This window comes from Phallusia mammillata, chromosome 1 (genome assembly GCF_965637545.1).
Source record: "Phallusia mammillata chromosome 1, kaPhaMamm4.hap1.1, whole genome shotgun sequence".
NCBI classification, from domain to species: Eukaryota; Metazoa; Chordata; class Ascidiacea; order Phlebobranchia; family Ascidiidae; genus Phallusia; species Phallusia mammillata.
Window position 1 is genome coordinate 3,844,866 of NC_137252.1, and position 22,166 is coordinate 3,867,031.

General features: G+C 34.4%; 3 protein-coding genes and 1 long non-coding RNA gene across 6 annotated transcripts; 2 read left to right on the top strand and 2 right to left on the bottom strand.

Moving 5' to 3' along the window:
* Positions 1-792: 792 nt before the first annotated feature.
* On the top strand, positions 793-5,324 carry LOC145209523 (osteomodulin-like). 2 transcript variants are annotated; one of them, XM_080079831.1, is made up of 8 exons: positions 793-1,076; positions 1,303-1,468; positions 2,493-2,606; positions 3,159-3,336; positions 3,542-3,687; positions 4,052-4,276; positions 4,682-4,833; positions 5,101-5,324. In XM_080079831.1, exons 1-8 carry the CDS (start codon positions 883-885, stop codon positions 5,198-5,200), a joined length of 1,275 nt encoding a protein of 424 aa, XP_079935957.1. In that variant the 5' UTR covers positions 793-882; the 3' UTR covers positions 5,201-5,324. The 2 variants fall into 2 exon arrangements, with proteins under 2 accessions (XP_079935957.1, XP_079935958.1); XM_080079832.1 differs by lacking the exon at positions 4,682-4,833.
* LOC145209526 (uncharacterized) lies at positions 1,629-4,997 on the bottom strand. The gene is made up of 4 exons (XR_013855116.1): positions 4,902-4,997; positions 4,714-4,801; positions 4,036-4,270; positions 1,629-3,682 (listed from the first exon to the last, which is right to left on the bottom strand). It is a non-coding gene; the product is annotated as an uncharacterized LOC145209526 (long non-coding RNA).
* A 473-nt stretch (positions 5,325-5,797) lies between the features above and the next one.
* On the bottom strand, positions 5,798-21,829 carry LOC145209524 (transmembrane protein 134-like). 2 transcript variants are annotated; one of them, XM_080079833.1, is made up of 8 exons: positions 21,627-21,829; positions 21,425-21,561; positions 21,037-21,098; positions 17,864-17,938; positions 17,058-17,134; positions 16,239-16,283; positions 15,768-15,821; positions 5,798-8,198 (listed from the first exon to the last, which is right to left on the bottom strand). In XM_080079833.1, exons 1-8 carry the CDS (start codon positions 21,655-21,657, stop codon positions 8,119-8,121), a joined length of 561 nt encoding a protein of 186 aa, XP_079935959.1. In that variant the 5' UTR covers positions 21,658-21,829; the 3' UTR covers positions 5,798-8,118. The 2 variants fall into 2 exon arrangements, with proteins under 2 accessions (XP_079935959.1, XP_079935960.1); XM_080079834.1 differs by lacking the exons at positions 21,037-21,098; positions 21,425-21,561; positions 21,627-21,829 and adding an exon at positions 18,454-18,712.
* On the top strand, positions 10,926-15,195 carry LOC145209522 (uncharacterized). The gene is made up of 5 exons (XM_080079830.1): positions 10,926-11,182; positions 11,660-11,798; positions 12,161-12,379; positions 13,319-13,470; positions 13,879-15,195. Exons 1-5 carry the CDS (start codon positions 11,035-11,037, stop codon positions 14,682-14,684), a joined length of 1,464 nt encoding a protein of 487 aa, XP_079935956.1. The 5' UTR covers positions 10,926-11,034; the 3' UTR covers positions 14,685-15,195.
* Positions 21,830-22,166: the final 337 nt, after the last annotated feature.

A 22,166-nucleotide genomic window follows, 5' to 3' on the forward strand; every position in this document is an offset into this window, starting at 1 on the left:
TGAAGATTTCATGACAAGTATTTCATTCAGGGAGTCAAACTACTTGTCATTTGGTTCGGGTTCACTGTGGATTTTCCGAGGTTTGGTTTAGGTTTTCTAAAAAATCGGGCAAATTACCTGCTCCAAAGCGGTTCGCGGTTTCAAAACTGGTTTTAAACACCTTTGACCTAATCTAAATTTTACCAATTTTCCACACTGCATTGTCAAAATCCAAAAGAAATTATGCCTGTGTATTATAAAGCACGTATATTTCGTCAACTTTGACTCACATATTCTTCGGTAGCCTACGCTGTCCTGAAATCAATAATTTTTGTGGTGGCGATTACAAATAATAATAAAATCATATAGCGTTCAAATCCTGTTCGGGTTTAAGCAAAATAAACTAACTGTTCGGTTCAATGAATTAAACCGAGCAAACGGGTTCACCCTCGCCGGTTCGGGTTCAGTTCCGGTTCGACTCCCTGATTTTATCCGAAGTCGATTCACGCCGCAAAAGCAAATGTTTGTCGTTTGTAAACGTTTCGAAAATGTAATTCACGTTTGGAGTTATATTTAAACCGGTTAAACGGGTTTGCGGGTTCGGGTTCAGTTCCAGTTCGACTGTGGGGTTTTGCATTTGCTATTGTCAAGTTAGAATTGTATTATCTCTTCCTGATTTTATCCGATAATACAAGGAAAACAAACTAGTTTAAATCTGCACCGACAAGAACAGTCAATTTACTTCGCAAAGGCAATTGTTTGTCGTTTGTAAACTCGGCACAAATCAGTTACTAACGCAAACACTTAACAACGACACTAATCAACTTGTTAAACAACCAACGCAGTTTAACCAGCTGAAATATCACACAGTCGCAAACTTAACAGCACAACAGAATTAACAAGATGAAGTCGTTTGCTTTAGTAATCACTCTGTTGGTCTTTGGTTTGTCATGTGGAAGTCGCAATATAAAATATATGCCACATGATGTTGCAGATAGTTTGGATTTCGAGTTTAAAGTATCGGAGTGGAGCAAACCGAACAGCAACTGCCCACCAAACTGTGACTGCGATAATCAGGGCTTTGTGAACTGCAGCAGGTCTGTTCATAAACTGATATATAATATCGATAACTATTTGCAAATGTACAAAAAAAATGTTTTTTTGCATAACGTTTAGGGTCTAACGAGATTTCTAAGCATTAATGTGTTACAACAAAATTTAACAAGTGCGCGATTGTGCTAACACATCATCTTGGCATTTGTACCTCATACAACAGTTAATCGAAACAAACTAGTAAATGAAATGTATTGAACTATTTTGCAGACTGCATTTGACAAAAATACCGGATCTTCCCAAGCAGACAAGCAACGTCGATTTGTCCATTAACGATTTCCATTCGTTACCCGACGATTCGTTTGCTGGTTTGACAAATCTCAGTCAAGTTGATTTGAGCGAAAATTACCTCACCGACAATGGACTGGCCGAACATGTGAGAACAAAAGCCTAATTTCCATAAAACTGGACCAGATTCACTAGGCCAGGGGTTCCCAAACTTTTTTGGTCTGTGGCCTAAATGTCTATTTAATAACGATTCGTGGCCCACCACGTGCTGTAAATTTGGGCACAAAAAATAACTCAAAAACAGGCGAAACGGTTTCTAGCAATTTATTTTTAATGAGACACATGCTCCTGAAATTTGGCGACAAGATTCGGAATTCTTTGCAAATATAATGTTTTTCAAAACAAAGTGCATAATATCTACAGTACAACAAAATAGTAGAATGTGTTCAAATGGCTCTGTGGCCCAGTACTGGGCCATGGCCCACAGTTTGGGAACCACTGTACTAGGCTATAGATATCACGCAAGCGAGCTTTATTTCGCTTGGTGAAACCATAAAGTACAGCGACAGAATTCCACTAAAACAATCACCAAGTCAAGGGAAATAGCTGCGCAACGTTACCAGGTACAAAAAATAGGGGGCACTGGTGGATCATGGCCTATAAAGCGTTATTTAAAGGGAGCTCACAACACAGTGAGTTTGGGGTAAGCAGAAACATTGCTTATAGCAAAGGCCCGAACTCTGTGTTGGCTTTGGACTTGATCCACCAGTTATGCCCCCACTTAGTTATCCCGTGCCGTTGCGCCTTGTTTCTCATTCGGCGATTGTTTGTTTTCATTCATGTTGTTTTCATTGTTTTTTCAAAAAAAAAATATATATATATAAATACGATTCAATGAACCCAACTGAACTAAATTGCAAGCCGCGTTGGGCTTTTAAGGCCAAATTCTGGCCTGCCTGCACACGCAGACGATAACGCATGTAACCTTTGGGGTAAATTCAAACTTTTTAAAATTTTGTTTCGGGCCGGGTTCTGGCCTTGTACTTTTGGTCATTTGCGGATCCGCTTACAACTCTGGTTGATTGTCAAGAGTCCTAGTGGTTATATAGTGTCTTCAACCTATACTTCCCCTAAATATATATATATATATATGTTTTGTGTGTGTTCTTCAGTGTTTCAGATCGGCTGACCATCTGTTGATCCTGTATATAGGAGCAAACAATTTGACGCAAATTCCGACAAAGCTTCCTAAAAATATTAGTCTCCTTTCAATAGCTGCTGGTCAGGTTTGTCCTGTGTAACTCTAAAAATATTTTCACAATAAGAGAAAAACATTTGCGTAAATAACTCGGCAAACCATTTTGATAAAAGTGTGGCATGTTACCAATATCACATATTTAACTCAACAGTAGCATTAAAAACTTTAATTAAAGAAAATTCCCATTCCATAATGTGTGACAAACTTCCATTTCAAACATACACTTTCATTTATTATAAAATGATAAGCTGCAGACAGTGCACACGGACGTATAAGGTCTCATCAGTGCAGCTGGTTACGAGAGATTGGTCGTATTGACTGGTGTATCCAAATTACAACACTTCAGTTTGTTGGAGAGTAACAGGGTAAAAACTCATGCCTCACCTAATCTGTGCGATGCCACAACTAGGCATACACCACATCTCTCTTCACCAGCAGCACTGATGGGACCTTATAGGTCGAAATAGTGTGCACTGTCTGCAGCTTATCATTTTTTAGCATGATGCTTTTACTTGGAAAAAAAAGTTTTTATATTTTTAATGAACCAAAAGAATCTTTACAATGTAGTAACATTTTCCAGGTTTTATCCATCGACTTTAAGGAAAACAAATATTTGAATCTCCAAATTTTACAACTACAATACAACAAGATACAAAATTTGCCGACAAACTTAGCAAAAAATGCACCCAATTTACTTGAGCTGGATGTTTCATTTAACAACTTAACAGATTTATCAGTACATTCCACCATGTTAAAAGGTAAATTTGACCATAAATGGAGCAATTTATCAAGCTGTTCAAATCCTTTCTTGTTGAGAAAAACAACAAGTTGACTGCGCTCTGATTTAAAAGTTAACTCTGCTGTGCTTTCAAAAATGAAATAAAATATATGTTTTGATTCATAATGTAAAATTATGCATTAAAAATAATTTAAACTTACAAGTGCTCAAAACTTTATTGACAGGATTGACAAAGTTAAGGGTCCTCAATTTTCGATTCAACAAGTTTCATGTGATACCAAAAAATATTCCTGATTCTTTACAAGACTTGGATTTAGTTGGAAATCCAATAAAAGTGATACAGAGTCATGCTTTCGCCCACCTTCCTAAGGTAAAACACATTTTAATACAGAGTTAACATCATATGTTGATTAACAGTTAGATCACAACAGTTGGGCATTGACTATTTTGCTTCTATACTCACCAATCGTAATAAAACCTGCAAATTCTGTGCTGAAAAATGTACAACAAAATAAACTTTATTGTAAACTTGTTTAGCAAAAATATATTGCCACTTGTAATGTAAAAAAAAGGAAAAACTCGAGTGATGTTTAAATTTACAAACTTATTAGACAATGTACATCACCTAAGTAAAAAGCAAAATAAAATTTCAACAAAAGCACAACAACATAAAAAACAGAACATTTTTATTAGTGAAATGTACAAAAAATAAACATACCTGGTTACGATTTCAGCTGATTGACATTTCAATTTGGCAAAGCAGTTTGACAACTATTGAGGATTTTGCTTTCCAAGGCTTACACAATTTGATAATGTTGGAATTGAATGATTGTCACATTACCAGTAGTTTGACTAACAACACTCTAATTGGGTTATCTTCAGTTCTTGACATTGATATCAGTTTTAGCAACATATCTTCTGTTGAAGCTGGGGCATTTGCTGAGTTGTCAACGCTGCAGGTACAATAGAAACAATAAAACTTTTTCGGTGAAACAAATCAAAACAAGTTATGCTCAAATATTCAAGTTGTCAAAAATAGCTGTGTAGCGCTAAGATGTTATAAAGTGAGACAAGAACATGGGACAAATGGTGGATAAATGGAAAAAGCGCTGCAGCATTATGACATGCTTTATGTAACAGGGGACCCACACTATAGGGCAAGGTTGGCAAACTGTAGAACAATTCCAGTTATTTGCATTCTGATATTTGTAAAAATTCCAGTTCAGAGTTTATTCTGGTTAACCATAAAATTGATGTTGTTTTTAACCAAAAAATAACCAATAAAATCATTTTTTACTGCAAAAAACTTGTTTTTGCTCCTATAAAAAAACTTAAACTGTTTGTAAAATAAACCATTTTTGTAGACTGTGTGGTTAAATGACAATCCATTTCGTACCTTGCCAAATGGTTTGTTTTCAAAATCATTTCTTCCTTCCATTTATATGATATACTTATGGGGAGATAACTGGATATGTGATTGTAACCTGAAATGGTTGAAAATATACCAAGAAAACAGGTTTGTTACATAACAATTCTTATGTCGCTTAGTTCACTAAAACCTGAATGGATAAAATTAGGTCTTACTTTTTGGAGGAAAGTTGTTTGAATGTAGTGAGATTTAGTTGTATATCCTATTTTTACTCCTTTTCAACAAAAACAAATTCGCAAGCATTGTAGTGATTGTTTCTTTCTAGAAAAAACAAAACTTGATTAGTATGTAGAAAGTTTTTTAAAGAGTGGTAAACTTATAGTTACCTTTTTAATAAAAAAAAATTTCTTACAGCTCAGTTATTCAGGACCCTCATCTGATGAAATGCAAAGAGCCAGCTGCATTAGCAGGAAAAACATGGGATGCAATCACATCTGATCAATTTGTGTGCTAATAGTTATGGTAGCAAAATGTTACAACTTACAATTAGAGTTTTAATGAGACTGTATTTGCATTTAGCGAAAGAGTGGCATTTTAACCTAAATTGTCGCTGAGCAATTAAAAACGGAAAGATTTAAGTTTGTGTGTTTATATTTGGTCATAAAATGGCCTGGTAAATGGGTTACAAATGCTTATGTTGTATTGAGTTTCTGCTATACATAGTTAAGTACTATCAGCAATGTAGATTTTGAACAAAGATAATATCTAGCAATTGCACATATTATCAATAAAAAACAGAAATATCTCATAGAGCAGTGGTTCTCAAACTGTGGTACGCATACCACTAGTGCTACGCTGGAGCTCTTTAGGTGGATGTGAGTAGTTTTCTGGTTTGGGCGAAACTCTTGTTTTGGACATTCTTTGAAATTGCTAAATATGCTAGCCAGTTTAAAAAAAGGGCCACTTTTCTTGGTCTATCCATTCAAACAGGGTTTAGTGGTACGCAGCGATAGAAAAAGTTGTCAGGTGGTACTCGATTCATATAAGTTTGAGAACCACTGTCATAAAGACATGGGATAAATGTTGCAGCAAAATAAACGAAGTACAAATGTTAACAAACTTGTAGCTAATTTATTTGCAAAGCACAAAGAAGCAATAAAATGTTAGATCGTTCGCAAACAAAAAACGAGATGCGACAAAAGAAAAAAGTTTAGGTCATAAACATTACAAATAATGCTGTTTTGTGACTTTTGAGTCAGAAAAACAACAAGACCTTTTGGTAAACATGAAAAGCAATGTTGCTGCAAACAATATGAGACATGTGGAGTCATTCAATGTTTAGCAAAACAAGCTGAAGAATTTCAACATGTTTTGAATCTTATTTTCATGTGTATTTTTAGCAAGTAATTATAGTGGTAGTGGTAACAAAATATGTTGAGTTGCAGTCAACTTTGTAAAGTTGCAGTTGCCAATGTGTATTAAAGACATAAACATATTCCAAGCACCAACTTCTTTGAAGAAGTGAAGTTTAAAGTAATGAAAGCGCACACATTCCTAAACCTAATTCACAAAGGTCATGTTCTTCAAAATGTCAAAAAGGTTGCTTTTTATTCCTGTAATGGTTTTTAGGATGAAAACTTGTTTCAAATGCTGTAACACAGATACATGTTTTTTGATACGTTTGAAAAGTGCTACTTGCAAACTTATGGTGTGTGGGGGACAGTTTAAGTAGAAAACAAATTATACAAAAAGAGCAGTCTACTGCCTACTTAATGTAAACATAAAAAGTTGTGGTACCTTTAACATGTAACCAAGCATAAAATTCAATACAGTTCACTGTGACCAAATAGTTGAATTGATAAGAGTTGTATGAGGTATCAAGCAAAACTTGTTTTTGTTTTGGCAACAGTAAACAAATACCCATTTTCTGAAATTTTGTTATGGTTTAAAGGATAGGGAAAACAGGATGGAAAACACAGGTTTGCACACAATTTTGTAACTGACACAATGCAGAATGCTTGAAATCCATGAAAAATACAGACAAATTGGCTTTATCGCGTATTCATATTTCACAGATAAACCCCAATTTGTAGTCTAGAATTAGTTGAGAAAATTCCAGTTACTCACACCATTTAGCCACAATTGTATATAGCAAAAAAAATTACAAAATATTCGTTTGCTCTATTCATCAACCAAAACTTTTGATCAAAAAACTGTAGGATTACACAATAACAGGAATGCAGCAACTTAATGGGATATTTCATAGTACAGACAAATCAGTTTTATCAATTAAAGCACTAAAATCTTTCTTGGTCAACTAATTTGTCATCACATAACAGCTTTTTATGAAATTAACCCAATTATATGGTTAACTGGAAAATTTATAAATAAACAAAGTGTGTTTAAAATTTCTGAACCAAATATTATTTATCAGGTTATGCAATTAATCAAATTTATCTTTGGTTTGTTCATTTATATTTGCCAATAATAGGATGACACTAGAAAAACATTTTTGCTGCAAGCAGTCAAAATTATAACCAGTCAATTGAGCAAGTGTAAGCCAAAATGGTTAAAACCCCAACTAGTGTTTCAATGTTTGTTTCCGAAATTTTAACATAATCGACGCAAAGCATAAGCTAACAATCAAATATAAACAAGAAAAAACGCAACAGTAAAAACAAAGTTTGAAAAAATAATGAACAACCCGATCTAGTGCAACTAATGTAAATACAAAAAACAGGGGAATGTTGTCATTCTATAATTGCTGATGAAAGCAACATTCCTCACCTAAACAATTACATGAACTTTGATGATAACTTGCTTTCAATTGACATGATTTAAATCTTCTAAACAACATAAAATAGTAATGAAATTGCTTCATGTAAGGCCGGACTTAAAAGTGATTTGCAGTTATTACTGAAAAACTTCGATGCTGACACCTAAAAATTACTTTCAGTTACAGCAACAAAATTATTTTATACAGGTGATTCTTCTACACTATGCAATGAAGGTTATTTTCCTTAAATCAAGCCCCAAAGTTACAATATCTAGTTCAGTGGTGTGAAACAAGTTTGTTCCACTGCAAAAAATGCTTGTGAACAATAATAATGACAGATATTGGGGTTCAACATTTGCCTCAAAACAATATCAGTTTACTAAGTACCGAATTTACAGGACAGATCAATTGCTACAAAAAAGAACAATATTGTCTTCATCATATCAACACGACATTGCATTGATCTGTGGCACATTGAGTGTCTACTTCCAGATGCAAGAGCACACCTAGTGGCTGATCTGAAGTGCAATATTTTACTCGTGTTATAAGTATGTCAGTCTTTGCATATGTCTGTAGGCTTGAAGACTTTTGTCGATGATATGCGAAGGAAATTTCAACGAAGATTTTATACAGTTTGTTGACTGCTTGCTTGATACTTAGTTGAAAAGCGGTAAGTTGTAGAAACTAAATCCCCTTTTTCCCTTCACTGCGTAATATACCGCTATAACGTGGTAGACTGCAAAACAGAAAAGGGGGATTAGTAAAGGCAAAATCATGTTAGATTTTTGTAAAGCAGTAGTTCCAATAGAACTGGAGATTCATGTCAAAAAAATTCAATAAGTAATATTGCACACAATTTGGTTTTAAAATTTTTAATAATGCATCAACTAATAAAGTATAAAACTCCTGGATTAAGCACTTTAGTAAGTATAGCTGTTTCCAAAGATTGCACATTTTGGGGGCCTGTGGGTAAACCACTTGGCCATCCAATCAACTTTGGATAACTAAACTAACATGTGTGTAAATACAAAAAAAGCACTCTTTCTTGGCCAAACGCTTGAAATAAACCAGCATGAGACAGAAAAAATTAAACGCTCAAAATTTTGAAAGTTAATAATTATTAAATTTTGTTTCATAGAGGCCTTATTCAAGCAGTGTTAATTCTTTTAACACCCTTCTTTAACGTTTTGTAAGCCATTCTCTCAACAGTATTCTCCCTAACATATTGCAGAAGACCATGTAATTTTGGAGAATGCAGAATTAGCCCTATTACGTCAATCAGCATAAACAGTACCATGTTTTCACTCAAAACATATTTGGAACAGTTTTGGAAAACGTTGAGCAGTCAACCATGATCTGACTCAACCATAAAAACTGTGGCAAATACCAGACATGAGTATTGCTTTATACATCACTGTTGTGGTATATTAACAGTGTTACTGCTTGTTATTTCACATGGTCTAGTAGTCAACAGTATGAAAGGTTTATTTTGTGGTTTTGTATTTGACTTGGTAGCTTTTTACAGCTGTGTATGGTTTATCAAAAGGATGCTCTGAGCTATCACTTAGAAAAAGTTCAGCACATGTATAGGGTTACAATAATAATAATAATACATGTCTAGGGAAGTAATAAGAAAATCAAAAGAATAGTGTTTCATATTACCACTTCTAGATTCCTTTGTGATTTTTTTTAAATGAAGAGAAAATAAAGAGAATGGTTGGTTTTTGGTACCTATAGTTGCATGCATATCTGTGGTGCTGTTTGCAAACTAATATTACAAAACCAAAGCTAGATACATGGAATTGATGTGCATATGTCACATAAGAAGCAAAATTGTCTGGCAAAAATATTGTAACACATTAATTAAGCTAAAAACCAGCACAAAGCTTTTATGTGAGCAATTGGTAGCTTAGCGTCACATCTGTATGGTATTAGGTTATGCAATTTTGAAATAAAAACAAAAGCATTTAATCATTGCAAAGAACACCTTAAACATACAGTTTATATCTTTAACATTACACTTAAAAGTTGACGCTTAAGCATTCCAGTCTTAACATAAGGTCACCCCTGCAATGCAAATGAGTGAAAAATGGCAACTATTGTGTGACATCTCAGTCTGCCTGAGAGGAAGCGTGCCCACTGGCAACAGGAAGTCTATCACTCTTCAAGCACGACTTCTGTTGCTGCTGTGCTGTGATTGTTACTCAGCCACTTGTTGTGTGCCAGCATATGCGAATTAGCAAATCTGTCAGATCATGATTGCAAGTGTTTGACTTTGTCACATCATTGCAGTTGCTATGCAGCGATTGTTGCTTTTTTACTTCTTTGCTTTTGTTGCTGTTTTGAACTTAACTGAATGCCACTTAATTGCTAGTTAATAAAATTGTGTATAGTGTACTAGTGTCAGAATGGTAGTAAGGATCAAGCAAACATATTATGCTTAAAATATACATAAAAGGCGTTTTGTTGCTGTTTTACACCTAACTAAACTAATTGCTTAGTGTGGTGTTAGCAATTTGATGTTAAGTGTCCTAGTCTCAGAATGGTAGAAGGAATTTCATAAGCATATTATGTTTAAAATATGTATCATCGGCTTGTTAGAGCTGACATTATGCATCCTGAATGCAAATATGTCACTAGTCAATAACTTGCCAACAAAGCACAAGGCAACAGTTACTAGCCATAGTGTAACACTACTTTGACTGTATGTTGCAAAACAAGTTTATACTGGTAATATAAGAATTTTAAAAGCAAAATGTGGAAATGAATGACCAGTTGACACAGCATGTTGATGGTTGAAAGTCATTAAACAGCATTTCCTGTTATTTTCTGTTTATTTAGGTGCCACATGCTTGTTTAACCAGTCTGTCACTTAAACACTGTTTTCAAAGAGCTATGTGCTATCCTTTGTGCCATGGGAAAAAATATAGTGAGAATTATTAACAATCACACGTTAGAACGCATATTTTAAATTGAAAGGCACGTAAGGTGTGACAAAAATTCTTCACATTGATTTTGACTACAAAATAACGTAAAGTTAGTAGTAGTAGTCTTTATTTTAAGCTCTGTTTGTAACACAAGCTTTGCAAGTTGTTTGCGCCATGAAAAAATATAGTGAAAATTGAAAACAATCACATGTTAGAATGTATGTTTTAAGATGACAGGCATGTAAGTTGTTACCATAAGCGATGAACAAATTTGTAACAAATATTGTTTTCAACCCAAAAAATGACATCAAGTTAAAGTAGTAAAAGTACTCGTTTAAAGCTTTGTTTTGTTACACATGCTTTGCAAGTTCAAGTTGTTGTAACTTTGGATATCATATTAAAAAAGGTGCCATCAATATTTAATGCATCTTGTGTTCAGTTTAAGTATTGGTGCATATCTAAAAGTCTCCAAGTTTGCACAAGTTAAGGCACATCTAGGCTGGGAGGTGCTTTTAAGAAGTTGATTAGTTTTTTGGTTACTAACTTATTGTTTTTATATTTCAAAGCTTTTTATTTATATATTAGCTAATTTAAGAGACAAAATTCTATTGTCAATTTGGTCAGTAATGCAAACAAATATACAAGATGTCTTTAATGGACCCCTTGTTGAAGAGTGTAAAGTTTCTCATCCAAGAGTTTCACTCGATGGGTGAAGTAATAACCGACGACAATGTTTACTTGGATAAATTTTGTTCAACAGTGGAGCAATGCTTTGTGAAAGGAATGAAGCAAGGTACCAACACTTTGTTTACTATTTCTTATTCTTAAAATATTGCTTAAGGTACAGTTGTATTTTCTGTAATTAAGATTTCTATGCTATACTTTAACAAAACCTACATTAATGTTTACAAATGGTTACGCTAGCATAAAAATAGTCATTGTAACGGTATTGGGGCAACAGTTTTTAATTATACTACGGTAGGAGTGTTATACAACCACTTAAAATATGTTGTTTAGCTTGCATTAAGTGTTGTTTGCCAGCATTAGTTTCATTTTCCCCAGAAGCGTTTAATGACTAACTCAACATACATTTGACATTCTGTCCTTTAATTTCAACACAAAATGCAAGTTTTGGAAAAAAAATGTTCAAGAAAATGCAAAACTGTGGTACGACTCACACCCACAATGGTGCAGATATAACTAGGTCACATAGCATCGGCAGCTCTGTATGTAAAAATCAAAAACCATCATTGTTTCTATGCATTTTCAGGCAAGTGGGATGTGGGTAAAGACAGTGTTGCTTCAAAAAGAAGACAACGATTCTGGAAAATTATGTCTTCCTACGAAACAGATGGACCTATTCCATTCACAATATCAGCAGCAATACAAGCCACTTTAAAAAACAAAAGGTAACAACGAAGTGAAAATAGATGGTTCCAACTACTTTAACTACCTAATTACAAACACAAAGATACTGAAAGTACATATTGAAAGTGGTGGCCTAATTAGAAACAAAATCCTTTCCCAGATGTTGGCAATTTTGTCACAAGTTTTTAATCGTGGTTGAATGGAAAATGTCTCTTGTCCCTGATGTAGTTCTCCATCTCAGTCTTGGAAAACTGTTTTTTGTGTAAAGATGATAGCAAAAAGAAATTCGGTTTTACTGTTATAAGAAAAAAAACATGAACACTGGCCACTGTTTATATTTAAACACACTTTTTTCTAACAAAACTACATTTACTTTCTAAACACTTGCCCTCTTTTGTATCAGACTCAAAACGAATGATGGCAGATTTCGCTATATCATGCGGCACTGTCTGGTGCACCGAAGTCTGCATGTTCTTGTTGAATTCATGAAAAGCAGGAGAAACCAACTAAAGTTCTGGTATTACGAAGACCAGAAAAGTGGATCAAATGCCATGAAAACAATGGCTCAGTTCGGTGGGGGAAGCTCTATACTGATTCATGAAGAATTATCCGAGCAATTCAGGTGGGAATAATTGTTGCCTAAGTAGTCCAAGAATTTGTCGAAATCTTTTGGTAAACCACAGTTCATTTTCCAAATTTCATGATAGGTGTGAAATCATTAACAAGGCATTCTGTAGTTACTGAGCTGACTTCACTTAGGTTCCCAAGCAGTTGCTTAGCCATTGTGAGCCAGTTTTCTTTGTGTTGTATGCCCAGTTGTGGCAATGCACAGAATAGGTGAGGCATGACTTTTTAGCCTGTTACTCCCAACAAACTGGGGTGCCGTTGGATGGCTACACTAGCCAATATGGCTATCTCTCATCACTGAACAGATGAGACTTTATAGGTCGAAACAGTGTGAATTGTCTGCACCTTATTTTTCTGTAGTTCATGTGACATTCAAATACTACTGAGCAAGTTAAGTGTTAGTTAATAATGTAGTATTGCATCTTGAAATCTAGTTGATTTGATAAACATTTCTCTACTCCCAAAAACTTATAATAGCCTGTTTTACAAACGTTAAAGGTCAGTTACTCACACTTCTGTATACATGTTTCATGTGACATTTAAATGCCAATGAGCCAGTAACAATTAAGTTAGTAATCCTGGTGCCCTTTGGCAGGCGAAAACTCTAATGTTCCAATTCCATTAGTGATGTTTTTGTTGCCCACTGTGACTAATGCACATTTTAAAATTTGAAACCCAAACCCTGACCATCACCTAGCAGTCTAGTTGAGATCAAAATACTTCCAACTAAACATAATACAGATGCATGTTGTAAACTGTGCTTACTGAAAACAATGTACTGACATTTAGTGCTTGCTGTATGTATATTATACTCTAAATTAAGTGCAGTTACATGATAGCTTAAATAGTTACCTTAGACTTAATAGGCTAACTAGTAATGTTACATAAGTTACTGTAGTAAAACTTGGGTAGTTAATGTGCACGACATTTGTAGATCTCTACTTTTGACCTGTTCAACCTCCTTGAACTTTGAACTTGCATTAGACAACTCATATTTTCTGGATGAATCTTGGCTGATGCCGTCGATCGCTACTGTCGAGTTTGTACCAACTAGTGAACTTGGAATTGAACTAATCTACATTCATGGTCAGTTAATTGATAACTAAGTATTACTCTGGGGCTAGTCACCATCTGTGTGTGAAAACCTAACAGTTTCTACTAAATCCAAGCCGGGTTATTTTGCATAATATCACTTACCGTTGGTTTTTGGACGGATCTATATTATTTTTGGGTAATATGCTTTGTCAAAATGAGTAAACTGTAGCAATTTAAGCAGTAATACTTGAAACTTGTAAGTCCTTTTTTGTTATGCTACAGTTTCATTCTGCAGAATATATGGCTAAAGCTAAGATTTGCTTAGAAAAATTAGCCACTTGTTTGTACATCACTGCCTAAATAAAACATGGGCTGGTATAACATTGAACTAAATATTGACTCAAATTAAATGGCAAAACAAATATGAACTCTACCTTTAAAACAAAACTCTTTGTGCAGGTTATGGCATTGTTACCAAACTGAAAACAGGCAGTGTGGCAGCAGACCAAAACAATCTGGGAGTTGGGGATCTTTTGGTGGAAATGAACGGACAACCTTTATTTCCAGCCACATTTGGTGGTGACAATGATGCTCGTTCTGTATGGAGATACTGTCGAAAACACAGCATACCATGCAAACTGACTGTCATTAAGCCACGATCACCGAGCACCGGGGGTATTTATTCTCCCCTGCGGCTGATTTTGACCGAGTACCACTCTTGGATGGAAATTTACTACAAGGAGCAACAGAAACAAGTAGAAGACAAGGAAATGAAAGACGAAGCACAACAGGTTGAAATGATGTCCCCCAGCAAAACAAAGGACCAAGCCCCTGTTTTGGACCCCCATGCAGCCGAGGACGGCGTCGGGGGAAAATACCAGGTTCAGTACATTGGTGAAGTACTGACTGGTGAAGACGGGGGTGTGATGCAGATAGAGAAGGTCATCAGACAGATGGCGTACAAGCACATGGACAAGTCAGCGCTTCGAGTCACAATGACCTTGACGCAGATCGCTGTAGAAACGACCTTGATGCATGACAATGACAGTGATACCCCTTTGTTTTCACACAAGTATGCAGACATTTCAAGCTGCGGGAAAATACTTTCAAACGAGTGCAGGTTTTGTTATATTGCAGGGGACACATTTTGCACAATCAGCAAACAATTTAAAGGTTATGTTTTCGAAGCAGAATCGTTGAAACAAGCAAGGACCATTTTGAACTCAATATATCAGGGTTTCAAACGAACCACTTGGTTCATGTAATTGTTGTTCATTGTTTTGATGAGTGCAATATATTTGTCACATATATTTTCATGTTATGTTTTCAAAAACAAGACTGTGATTTATGCATTAAACTTTGAAAGGGGATATGGAAACCATAGTTGTTCGCTTTAGAACTATTTAGGGTTCAACATTAAAAATGACATGATTTTCAGTTGCTAGTGTCTTTGAGATTTTGAACATTTATATTTTGTTCTTCGGTACGAATTGATGTTGATTGCAGATGACATTTTGTTCATGTATATTAAAACTATAGCAAGGGCAATTGGTTTTAGGCCTTAAGGCTATCCCCATGTTTTTGCAAATGTAAAGTCTAAGCATTTTAGCACTAGTGTTGTTTCAACAAAAAAATAAGTTAGAAACATTTTTACCACATGACAATTGTATTTTTACTGTGTCTCCTGTTGTGTTGTGTTACTTGTCTCACATGAACTATCACCTTAAAAAACTTCTAGTGTTCACAGAATTATTAAAATAAGGGAGCTCTCATCAATTTTTAAAATTCTTAGTGAAAAGCTGTGTCAGGAAACACTTACGCCAAACATAAAATGGCAATTTACAAAAGTGCTAAGTAGGAAATAGTAAGGTGTACAAAAAATATTCAACAACTTAACTAAAGCAACAAACATTTGCTACGATTGGTGTTAAACATGTCAGGTGCAACACATAAGCGAATTACATGTTATGTGAGCTACAAATCATGTGGTTACACTAAAAAGGTCAATGTTTCATTACCAGCTGTACTGATGAGATCTTATCAGCCAAAATAGTGGATTGTTAGCAGCTTACTAAACACAATCGCTTTAGGTTGTTATGTAGAAAGGTTTGTTTGTTTGTTTCACTTTTATCCTCTGTAGGAGGTGGGCAAGGTCTGAACATGTGAACCTATAATAGTTCAACCTATCGGGAACCACTGAGTTGTGCTAAAGTTTCTTGCTGAGGGAAACACAAACTTCTGATACAACCATTCGGCTAACTAGGCAACTAATGTAGAGATTTATACTAAAGCAGTTTTGTTATTATAATGAACAAAGTATTTACCCAAAAACAAAACCTAGCACTTACCACCAGGAATAAAACAAATGACTCCAATAACAAAAAGCATGAAGATACCGCTTACTGCAAAATAAACAGCAGCAATTTAACATGGGGTAATCAATGTTTACTAAAGTTTAGGTGGTAAAAAATAAACATTTGGACTTCATTGCATACATACCTTATATATTTTTAAAACTCAAGGCTTTAGCAACACCTGGCATGGTGACAAGTTTTTGTGGCATGCCAAACGATTGGCAAAGACATTTTTAGGTACTCTTTGGTACAGTTTTAACTAACACATTGCCTGTTCTAGTTTGTAACAGTGATAACAACCCGGTCTACGCATATAGATATGCCTGCTTACTGAATATTGCAGAAATACAAATTTTGACATGTGAAGCCAATACCATTACCAATTGGAAATGACAAGTAAATTGGCAGGCTCATTGGTAAAACCCATACAAGAACAAACATGGGGTACAAAAATTAAATACTTACATTTTACTTGAAGGGCTTCCAAAATAATTCCGGTTACACATAAACCTAAAAAACAAAAACATCCTGTTTACCATTTAATCATCTACATTATAATGAGACACTATGTTTCCTGGTTAGCAAATGCTTAAAGTGTGCAAGGACTTTTTGTCTATAACATAGTTTTTTTCACTATAACATGTCAGGAATGTTGCAATTGAGCTCAATGCTTTCAAAACAGCTAAGGTAGTTAAACTTTTCAAAAATTAGGAAGCAATATGCTTAGAGATGAAAACCCAAAAAGTGGGGCTTATAAGCACTGCAAAAGTGGTGCACTTTGACCTATATAACAACTTTAGTCAACATGAGTAAGCTGCAAGCTTATCTTAACATGTATGGACTCGATACTTTATATTATTACAAAATATTAATGTAGTGTGGTTTTGTTGTGATCACTTCATACAAACTGCATTGTTTACAGTTGCTTGACAGGCACAAGTTTCAACATTTCATTTGCATGTTACATTTGAAGGAAGTGAAGGGGTTAAAATATCCCATTAACATTACACCAACAAACACTTATAATGCTTACAAGTAGCTCACTAAAGATTATTGCCAAATGTTATTTTACATGTATCTACTCCAACATAAACACAACACAGCTTTGGACAAAAAAAATTGAACAAAAATAGAGACATAAGTTACAAAAAAATGCTATTTAAAACAACAAAATAAAGGCATCTGGTATATGTTTTTCACATGATCATTATGATATTGCATCAATGTTAAATGTAAGGGACGCTTGTCATTTTTTTATTTCTATCTTATCTTTGGTTAACTTACACAATCCAATAAAAAACAAAACAAACGATGCGACAACAACTTTCCAATGTTCACGAACTTTAGGATGTTTGTACCATCTGCAAAAGAAAACAAATTTATTTACGAAATTGAGAACAAATACATATGCCAAGTGTACAAACATGTAAGGGATATTATAGCCAGAAACCGTGTACACTTTACTACAGGTGATTCAAGTTTGTTGAAACGCAAACAACAGCTCAGAGGCTTTTAAATCAGTCTGTGTTTAGGGTAACAAATGATATCCTTCCTAGCACAAACATGGTTTGAGACCTCCACATTTTTTTATTACATTTGTATCTACAACCTTTAAACTTCAATTGAGAGTAAATTGAGAATGAAATCACTTTTCAAGTAGCAAATAACAGAGGCTTCAAAAGAAGCAGTTTTATGGTAGGGTTCTCCATAAGGATACATAACCACAACCACATAACACTGATTCGGTTGGATTTAATAGCCTTAAGTTTGTGTTTTACATGCATTAACATGACACTTTCAATGATACCAATAAAGTTGATCAACAGGACACAATCGTTTATCCGCTATGAAACCTTTACTTTGGCATTGTAACTTGTAAAATTCAAAGTGTAACCACAAACAAGCAGCCTTAATGGTCCCTGGTACAAACATTTGCTTAATATGAAAACACAAAAGCAAACACCATAAAAGTGTATTGTAAATAGAAAATACAGGCACTGGCTAATTGCAAGCCAAGTTCAGCTCAACAAAGAAGTGGTATGGTAAAAATAAAAATAAAAGTTTAAGATCAAAACATATTGCAAACAAACCTGACGACGGCTGCTCCGCTCGATGCAGTGCTACTGTTTAACGACCACACGCTGGTGTTGTCTCGGGGAGCAAACCTAAACAACATAATATCATAAACTGTTTGTCATAATAAAAAAATGCAAGAAATTAACTATGTACATAGTGATTGTATTGGTGTATACACAGCAGATTTTATTTCATAGCAGACACAGTAGTTGAATTACATTTTCTGTCGATAATTTTTAATTTTTTAATTTTATTAAAACGTTTTTTGTGCTACCACAGCACATACATACTTTAAGTAACATAAAGGTACAATAGGTTAATTAAACTTTTCAGTGGGATACTCAGTAATTGTTGTTGCATTAAAATAGATTTTACGATTCCACTTCAAAATAGAACTATTTTAATTGCAAAAATATTACTGTATGACAATTTCAGATTTTAAAAATAAGTGTCAGTCACAAATATTCTATGAAACAGTGTATTACTAATCATGCAATAGATTTGATTTGACCTGTAAAAAGTTGACTGTGCATGTAATAAAGCTTGTGTAGGGATCAGACAGAGGTAATACTGTAGGTAAACCGAGTACAGCACAATAACCCACCTGATATGTGTATGTGTGGGTGTACTTAAAAACTTTGGGTTTTGTGAGGGAGGCACATTGTCCACTTGTTGAATATTACCACCACTAGTAGTAGCATCATAATTACTGACTGACAGATCAGGAGTTGTGCAAATTGTTCGAACACCGTTTTGTGTTTCAATGCCACTAACATCCGCAGTACCCATCATTGCTTGTATCAGTATGACGACAATATGTTATACATTTGTTATTTATATTAAACCATGTTACACAATGCTACAAAATAAACATGTATCTCTAATAGATGTATAAGTTACTGAAGTGCGTGACAGGCTTTACACACCACAAAACATCTGTAGCTGACTAGGCTAGGTATTAGTGATTTAGGCTATCTTTCCACTTCCACTCTAACAAAATACTTATTTGTCATTTGAAAGTTAATTGCCTTTTATTGTTTAGTTTTGTGCTAACCCACATAAAACAACACTTTTCAAACCTAAGACTTTAAGAAGCAAGATTTTAACCAACACAACTGTTCTATGCCTAAACACTTAGTTATACCAATTCGTCTTTCTCAATGCTCAATACAAAAGATCAAACTATGTTACAACTGTTTCAGTAAGGTTAAGAAACTGTAATTGTTTTATAATATGGTCCTGTTATCTACCACAAAAATAAAGACAAAGTGCAACTTTTAAACAGTTGCCAATGTTGTCTCCATAGACCAAAACACTTATGGAAGTTTGATCACAACAATAAACTTATTTTGGTCACAAGACAATGTGTTGCAAATATTATACCAGTCAGCTTGTATTTAACACAGCCACAGCTACGACACTATTCACTTCATCTCAACTATGTTTAAAAAATATATAGGACATCTGTTGCTTACTGGGCACCAATGCTATACTGATATCACAAGCAACTAAACTTCAGTGAGCCACTTCAAACTTACAGTTCCACTCAAGCCCTCTTGACTCTCCATTGTCAAAATTAACACAATACTAAAACACAGTCAGTTGAAAACTCTGTCTCTGGTGTGGCTATGTTTGCATCCAGTCTACTAAGTGAGGATACAGGATTAGTGTACTTGTATGTAGATGGTGCAGATAGGAGTAAAATAAGAAGACTTTGTTATTACACTGAGCTACTCTACAGCCTCCCTACAGAGACCTCACTCTATAACCACAAGTTTGCTGTATTAAAGCAACCACAAGTCTGAAATATTGATGAGCTGCAACTTGCTCGAGTGTCATAACCCACACCTCGGCCAATAAGAGCTCAGCCTAATTAAAATTGCATCCACAGCCAAACATGTATGACTAACAACCAGTGAATACATATGTTGCTGTACTGCCAAAAGTGACATTACTACATTAGCTACAACTCATTAGTCACCACATACACTCCTTAACAAACCACATGGTTCCTTAAAAGACCTGCAAATTGCTATTACTGCATGCAGTTCGTGTTGCTTTAAGTAGCCCTGGGATTTGGGGCAGCTTTTATCAGAAGAGTGATTCAGTGACAGACAAGATGTAAACAACATTTGCGAGCATATGGTGACAGATTTTACAGGCAGGAAACTATTAGGCTCATAGTGACAGGATCGTACAGGAATTACTAAAAATGTGTCAATTGTCAATTTTGATCTGTTTCTGTTTTTTTTGTTAACTTTTTTTGTTGGTATTTATAATTGTGATCAACTTTATTACTTTGCATAGTGGTAAAATTGCTTTTGGAACAGTTGTATCAAATAACGTTGTATGAATATGATTTAAACCAGTGGTTCCCAAACTTTTTCATATTTTTTTCAAAACGGTCCTTTTGCCACTATTTCGAGGGCTCGCGGTCCTTAAGCCTAAATGTGTATTTCATAAAAACGAAAGTTGATTGCAGGATTTTAGCTAGTTATGCAAAATTGCGCACAACAATCATCCAAATACAGCATGTGATATCACAAACAGGACAAAAACATTACGATCGTGCGCGAACAATTGCATTTTTGATAGTTGTAATTCAATAAAGGCCATCGTTTAGCAATGGAGACAGTCGATTCTCAATTCTACTTTGATTTAAACTTATTTAGTGGCACAAACTGACGCCAAATAAGATTATAGAAGTACTTCAACCGCTTCGCGGTCCCCCAAAAATTGCCTCATGGACCCTAAAGGACCGCGGACCCCAGTTTGGGAACCGCTGATTTAAACCATCTTAAACCTAGTTTTTGCTGTTTGTAGCTAACAGTACTCTAGTTGGGAGCTGTGACCAATGCTTTAACACAAAGTTTGCACAGTAGTTTATATTTAAAGTTCACAAAACAGTATGTGGGGCATGTACATAACATTGTTATGTATTTTTTTATCATTTGTAAAAACTTGGAATTAAGTTGTGAGGATTTGCATTGCATATTCTTATCTTTAAAGCATTTATTGTAGCCTTGTTTATTTGTGTGGGTTCAATTATTGAATGACAACAGAATAGAAAGGGCGAGACAAGAATGTTTTTTGTTTTGTTTTTTGAACAACAATAAAAGTTTGTGTTAACTAAAGGAATTAATTCAAACAAAAGTACAATCTTGAAGGTATGTTATGCAGAACTTACTGTAATCTAACAGCGTTAACATTTGTTTCTTCCACTGGGTCTGTCACATCTGATGTGAAATTCTAAAAAGTAAACAAATGCGATTAAATTACAAAGTAGCCATATCCAATTGCTTGTGTAAAATACATTTTCAATCATGTTTTCAGGAAATGTACAGACGTATTTTTAGCCCTATTATTATATTAGGCTTCATATTTGGCAGAAAACAGTCTTCTTTTTATTTTGTTTCTTTTTACATCTTAAAACCTAAAATTCATAGTAACATAAAATGGTACAATGATATTCACAGTTTCACACTGCTTTGAAACGAAGAAATAACAACCTAAACATATTTGGAAAAATTATTCATTTTAAAACAAAAATTCCACAACATTATTCAGTTTTCTACCTTATATTTCCCGACACTATCAGATTTATTATGTCCAATATCACTTGTAGCCTTTTCTTCGATTCTTTTGTCAAGTCGCTTTAAACTTCCCTTTAGTGGGGTGGTTTCTCCATTGCTGGGTGTAATTGGAACAGTATCTGAAAAAAATAACATCAGTTACATCAATAAATGTAAACAGCTACTGTAAGAATTGTCAACATACCATTTGACTGCAAATTAAAGTCATCGTCCATTTTGTTGTAAATAGTTCACGTGACTGGAAATTTGTAAATAGTAACTGGAAATTTGTAAATAGTTCACGTGACTTTTCAAAAGAGACACAAAAAATGTATTTGCTGCTTAACACATTACAGTAAAGATTATACTTATACAATTTATAAGCACCACAATCTAAATGAAAGAAAAATCAAAATTTAAACGTATACCATCAGTTTACTGTTCAATTTGATATTTGCGTGTGTGGGTAAAAATAAACGATTGAATTATAGAATTATAAATTATATTGCATAACAGTCAAAAACGTTTGTTAAATGCCCCTGAACTTTAACATTTTTAGGCGTAAATATCTGCTCAAACTCAAATCAGTACAAGAAAGAATAACAAAAATGTTTTTGCTGTTGAAAACATTACAATAGCAGAAGCAGAAGTTAAGAAAAGAATCTGAAGTTCGAATTCGAATGCCAAATAGAAAATTTTGAGAAATTATTACGTCATGGCTGTACACAAAAACACAACACAAAAC